The following is a 6,000-nucleotide window of genomic DNA, read 5'->3' as shown; positions in this document are numbered from 1 at the left end:
ATGCCAGACCCGGGCCGCGGGGCATTACACACCGAGTGATGGGCCCACTCCCCACCCCGGCTGGCCATTCTGCCACCACATCACTGAACTGCTCAGGTGCCAGGCCCCGAGCCGCTCAGCACCTCTGCACCCCATGCTCAGCCCTCCCGGCTGCTGCTGAACGTCCCGTGTGACAGGCCCTGGCCTCTGCCCTGGGGGCAGGGTCTGTGCTGGGCCTGAGTGCGCTGGGACATTCTGCAGCCGTGGGGCTCAGGACCCATTTGCAAACCTTGATGGCCTGTTGCCACCCAGTAAATAGATTTAGGGTAAAAACCACCTTGCTTAGTAACTCGTTCTGACCCAGGATCGATCACAGCCACGTCACTGTAATAGGTACTAAACACCACAGCGGCAGCTCCTGTCCGGTGGGGCTTGTGGGGCTCGGCTCCCCACTCTGTTGCAACCTCTGGGGTCACAGTGTCACTCAGGTTTGGCCAGGCCAAATTTGTGTGAGTGGCGTGGCGACCTGGTGCATGGGGTTCCAGGTTTCAGTTACCCAGGGCCATGAATGCCTGTCTCTTGGCTTGTACTGGGCTGTACTGCTCTGGGCACGGCAGAGCTGCTGTCCCCTTGGGCAGGCCTCTGCATCACGCACGCTGGCCGTGACACCGGCTTCACCAGCAGGGTGCTCTAACACAGAACATGCCCATCCCTTGGGACTCCTGGCTTCCAGAGCAGGCCCCCAGCTCTTCACAACACCCGTCTGTCCAGCACTAGAAAGAGAAGCAAACGGGGGTGCCAGGCTACGGCAAGCCCAGCCCACGAGGGTCTTGCTCCCATCCTGCCCCACCCCCCATGCCCTCAGCTGGGCAATAGCTGGACGCTCCCCGCTGTGTCACCCCCGGAAGTATTTGTGAGAAGTGGGGTTCGGTGCCTGCGAAATGCAGAGATGCCAGGTTACGTCCCTGGGGCTGTCCAGGGCTCTGTGTGACAGTCAAACACGCCCCGGGGCTGTCAACGCCCCGCTGGTCTCCTCTCCCCCCCCCCGCCCCCACATTCAGGTGCTGTTAACTTGATTGTGGGGGGGAGGGGGGAAAGGAGAGAGGAAACCCACCCCACTCCCCACGCACCTCACATGCCGTTCTTCCAGCCAGCGTTATCCCAGCCGCTTGGGCAATAAGATCACCCCGGGGGGCCGGACAAACCCAAATCTTTATTGGTTGAACCTGCGGCTGGATATAACATAATAAATAGAAAATAATCCAGAGTGGCACCTGAACACTGCGAATCCACGGGGGGGCAGCTCTAACGCAGACCTTCCCAGCCTGCGCTGCGCAGGGTTCAAAGGCCAGTGCCCGCCCGCGCTGGCATGCCACGGCTGTGCCCCACTGCACTGGTGCTGGCAGAAGGCTGGGAGGTGTTGACGTGGGCACGGTTAACAAGACAGACAGGAGCTTCTGAGGCACCTGCAGCTGGTCTGGGGCATTAGGAGCAGAGGTGGGGGGCAGGCGAGGGTGGGGGGGGTGCCCCTTGCTCACGGGAGCCCCAGCCCAGCTCAGAGGAACAGACCTTCCACCCAAACATGTGATTAACATGAAATCAGAGAGTTGGAGGGAAAGAGGGTAGGGATGTATTTCAAACCGAGAGAGGGAGCTCCCCGTGGGCACTCTGAGCCCAGGGGATTCTGGGGCAGGGCACCAGGGGGTCACTCCACAGGCACTCACAGCCTATGGGGTTCTGTGGCTGGGCAAAAAGGGGGCTCCCCCAAGCACTCATAGCCCATGGGGTTCTGGGGCTGGGCAAAAAGGGGGCTCCCCCAAGCACTCATAGCCCATGGGGTTCTGGGGCTAGGCAGCGAGGGGGTCACTACCCATGGGGTTCTGGGATCCCCCCGCCTCCCGCAGCACTCAGCCATGCTCTGTGGTACCACCTCCTGCCTGTGGGTGGTTGTGGCTGCAGGGGACCCCAGGAGAAAGGTACAAGTGCTTCTGAGCAGAAGAGGAGGCATGGGACAGACTGGGCCTGCCACTGCCGGTACGTACACGCAAACAGCGCGGGCGACCCCCCACCCCGGACAGCCGGCCCCACTATCTCTGCCAAACGTCCGTCACTTGCAGGCGCCGCACCGGGACGCCCCCCTGCTGCTCCTCCGCCAGCGGCCGGGACAGGACCAGCGGGTAGTGATAGGCCTTGGCATACTCGTCTCGCTGGGGCGGGTCCCCGGGCCCTCTGGGGACGTCGCTGAGGGAGGACAGGCCGCTCAGGGAGTGCTGGGGGGTGGCTGACCTGCAGCTGACCACAGGGGAGACCCGTTCGGACTTGATGCTGATGGCCTGGTGCTGGGGAGAGCTGCTGGGGGCCGGGGCTGCCTCTTCGGTGGGGAGCCCTCTGCCGGCCGCCCTGGGGAAGGAAAGAGGAGGGCGTGAGCCAGGCTGGGAGCCAGAGGGAGACTCCGAAGGAGGAAGCCACCAGGGGATCTCTCGGCCCCAAGCAGCTAGGTTGTGGCTGCTCTCGGACTCCTGCCTCCATCCCAAGGCAACCGGAACTGACCCGCTCCATTGACCAGGATTCGGAGCACTCCCTCATTGGCTGGGGTTGGGGGGTAGGGGGGGAAAGTTTGCCGATCTTTAAAAAAATGTCCTCTTATTCCTGGCTGAATTTCCCACCCTCCCCCACCCCCACCCCCCATCCCACGCAGGAAGTTGGACTGCAGATAGCCAACCCTGCAACAGCCCATCTGCTTGTGGGGGGAGGGGGCATTTCCCCCATTTAATCCCCTGGCTCAGGAATGGGGGTTGCTGACATGCTCCCACTTGGGCTTTGCACTGAGGAGCGGCTCCTCTTCTAACCAGCTGTGTGTGGGGGGCGATCCAGTTCCCTCCCTACAAGAGCCACCAGCAGGGTGACCCCACAAGCCAGGTTAGTGGGAGATCCCCTTTTGTCCCCGCCCACTTTGAAATGTCTCATGTGGCCAGCGTGCTGGCAGTGCCCGCTATTCCCCCTGGGCCGAGGTTCCCACACGCTGCCCCCCTGCAAGTGCTCCCCGGCTTCTAGCAGGAAGTTGCTGCCCATAGCAGCCCTTGCAGATAGGGGTGGCCTGTTTGTGCCCATTCTCTGGGCAGCGTTGGTGCCAGGGAGACACTGAGCTCCACCAAACATGTCTCCCCCAGCAGCCGCCAGACACTAACGACTTCCTCACTCCTGGCCGGAGCTAGATTAGAACTGGCGGCCCACGAGGTGCAACCCACTGGGGCACCAGGTTCCCAAGCGCTTCCCCCACCCACGCGCCTGGGAGAGCAGCTGGGAGCCTGGCTCAGGCGATGGGGGGCACCGTCCCCTGGGCACAGCCAGTTTTAAATAGGCTTTGCAAACATCCCGGACCTGCTGGGATAAGGTGGCAGGGGGTGTTCCCAGGAGCGGGGCTCTCCCGGAAGCTGGGGGCTCTGGAAACGAACCAATCCCTGGGCATTTTTCTCCCACCCCCAAACAGGGCCATCCGTGCCCAGCTGCGATCGCAATGGTTTGTTGGGCCCATGCCACAGAGTCGCTGCTCCCGAGGCCTGGGGCAGACGTGGGTCCAATTTCCCCCTGGGGACATCCTAGCCGAGGAGCTGGGAGCGGCTGCCCAGGCTGGGGGAGCTGTGCTGTCCTCTGCGTTCAGGGAGAGGGCGCTTGTATCTGCCAGTCCAAGCGTTCACAGCACAGCAGCCAGAGCCACCGGAAGCTGCAGCCAGCCGCTGGCGGAGCGGCCCCCTGCCAGCTCCCTCCGTTCGGCTGCCAGTGTCCGGAACACGGCTAGTAACAAACTCCCGGTGGGGAGCAGGCAGAAGGCACCAATCTCGTCACCAACCCATGCTGAGCTCCTGCCACCAGGTGGCACCAGAAGCTACAAGGAGAAGGCGCCTGCCCAGCCTGTGTCTGGGTTTTACCCTCAGAGCGGGGCTAGGGCTTCACTGGCCAACCCTCTGGGGACCTGGGACCCAGTGTTGGGAGCGGGGGAAAGGAGATGGAGGAAGAGAAATGGGGAAAGGGAGAGGGGGGATGCAGTCGTGAAGATCTAACTCCTGCACCCAGCCCTGCTGGCCCGTGGGGAGAGAGGCTGGGGAAGGGATGGGAGCCCAGGCTCCTGCCCCCAGAGAGAAGTCCCACTCAGCCCCCTAGCCGAGGCTGGGAGTTGGGCGTGGTTCTTACCCTAGTGGCAGGTGCGCGGAGGCTGCCATGTCTCTGTGGTGCTGCCAGGAGGCAATGGCGTTGGGCTGGAGGTAGCCAGGGTGCGAGGAGGCCTCGCCGGGCCCGTACTCTGCCAGTGAGAAAGCAGACGGACATCAGGAGGAGAAGGGCTAACGGGTGAAAGTGGAGGGACCTCCGTGTCCACAGCCAGTTTACACCTGCTGTGTCGTTTACACCAGGACTGAGCCCATGGGAGAGATTCCAGGGGCACGGGGCTCCCATCTGGCCATTTGGGGGTGCCTGGCTCCCTTCCCCAGGGTGTCCAGCAGCCACTGCAGGCTGAGGTCATGCAGTGAGTGAGGAGCACAAACCAGCTCAGCTCTGGGACGGGGATTCCCTGCAGGGTCATGGGCGACCCAGATCCGAACTGCAGCCCCTGGCAAGGTGTGGGGAGACATCTAGGTACTGGGTGAGCGGGGGCGTCAGGCTAGGAGCTATCCACCAGGGCCTACCTGCTTGGCTTGAGGAGAGGAAGGGGAAGCCCCCTAGCCCATGGGCTGGTATGCTGCCGTTGCCGGTGGGCAGCACTGGGCTCACCGTCTGCAGGCCAGGGTAGAGCGATCGCTGCTGAGACAAACAAGCATCCTCTGTTCAGGCTTCCAATAAACACCCCGCTCGGGTCCTTCCCCAGCTCCCCTCCACGCCACTCTGACCCCTGGCCCGCGATCGCTTCCCTCCTGAATGGCCGAGTGTTTTCCTCCATCCCCTCCCATTTCACCCCCCCGGAAACGTCCAGTGTGCATGGGTGTGCAAGGCTGTGTGAGAATGCATGGGTTACTGGGCAGGTGCGTGACCATGTGCGTGTGAGCTTGTGTGAGCATGACTGGGCACGTGTATCTGGCTGTGCAGACAGGCCTGTCTGCATGCATGTGGCTGGGTGAGTGTGCAACTTGCATGTGTGTGCCAGATGGTGTGTGTGCCTGCACATTGTGAGTGCAAATGAGTGAGTGTGAACTACGTCCCCAAACTCTGGGCTATTTCAAAGCCACGGTTTCATCACTGACCCTCTTCACCCCCAGAGCTCCAAGCTCCCCATAGAAGGGGCTGCCGGGCAGAGATCTGTTTTTTTCCCAAGGGAGCCTTGCTCCTTCCCCCTCCCGCTTCCCCCAGTACAAACCAAGAAACTGGGGATCCCTAAACTACCTGCAAAAGGAGTGCTCGGCCCCCTTACCCCCTATGCACACCCTACGCTCTGACTCCTCTGCACCCTGTGGGGCAGGTTCTCCTCTCACTCATCTGCCCAGTGCTGCTGCAATCCACCCATGGAGCGACTCCGGATTTACCCCCTGGCAGAGCTGCAGCCTGGCTGGAGCATCGTGAGATCTCAGAACAGTGTCCTCCTCCTGTTAACCCTTCCCTCTCCACTACCCCCTTGACAACCTTGTGCTGCTCCTCCTAAACCCAACCCGGGAGCCTTCTGCAGTGCCAGCCAGGGGCCCTGCTGCCTGGATGGTGGGGGAAGCTGGAGCACAGTGGGCAGCTCTCAAGGGATTTCATGTATTAAATACAGCCTCTCACAGGCATCTGTATTTCGGAAGGACCCTTCCTAGACCCTCGTCACCAGACGCACCGAGTGTGTCACTTACCGCTGATGTCAGATTACTCCTGGCGCTGGACAAACTGCTGTGGACATCCATCCTGCGGCCTTCTGCCCCTAGGTAGAGGGGGGGAGGGGTCTTGGTAGCCAGGGCTCGGTTCAGGTTGCCATGGGAGAAGAGAGGGTAGCCGAGGCCTAGGCAGGGAGAAGCAGGCCAAGGTTAGTGCATCTGGGAAGCACTGGGGTGAGAGCCC

At 62.1% G+C, this 6,000-nt stretch overlaps 1 protein-coding gene across 5 annotated transcripts in view; it reads right to left on the bottom strand.

The window, feature by feature from the left end:
• Positions 1 to 1,136: 1,136 nt before the first annotated feature.
• The window catches only part of MEF2B (myocyte enhancer factor 2B), a 68,110-nt gene continuing 63,246 nt past the window's right edge, over positions 1,137 to 6,000 (bottom strand). For 4 of the 5 annotated variants that reach the window (XM_073324626.2, XM_073324629.2, XM_073324627.2 and 1 more), the window contains exons 6-9: positions 5,796 to 5,941; positions 4,662 to 4,776; positions 4,171 to 4,279; positions 1,137 to 2,379 (exon numbers count right to left, since the gene is read on the bottom strand). In XM_073324626.2, coding sequence (XP_073180727.1) covers positions 2,067 to 2,379; positions 4,171 to 4,279; positions 4,662 to 4,776; positions 5,796 to 5,941 — 683 coding nt within the window. In that variant the 3' untranslated portion in view covers positions 1,137 to 2,066. The remainder of the gene's footprint in view (positions 2,380 to 4,170; positions 4,280 to 4,661; positions 4,777 to 5,795; positions 5,942 to 6,000) is intronic. The other variant, XM_073324631.2, reaches the window with a different exon arrangement.

The sequence above is a fragment of the Lepidochelys kempii genome, chromosome 25 (assembly GCF_965140285.1).
Source record: "Lepidochelys kempii isolate rLepKem1 chromosome 25, rLepKem1.hap1, whole genome shotgun sequence".
Classification (NCBI taxonomy): domain Eukaryota; kingdom Metazoa; phylum Chordata; order Testudines; family Cheloniidae; genus Lepidochelys; species Lepidochelys kempii.
The sequence above is the reverse complement of the archived record's forward strand: the minus strand, read 5'-3'. Positions and strand labels throughout refer to the sequence as shown.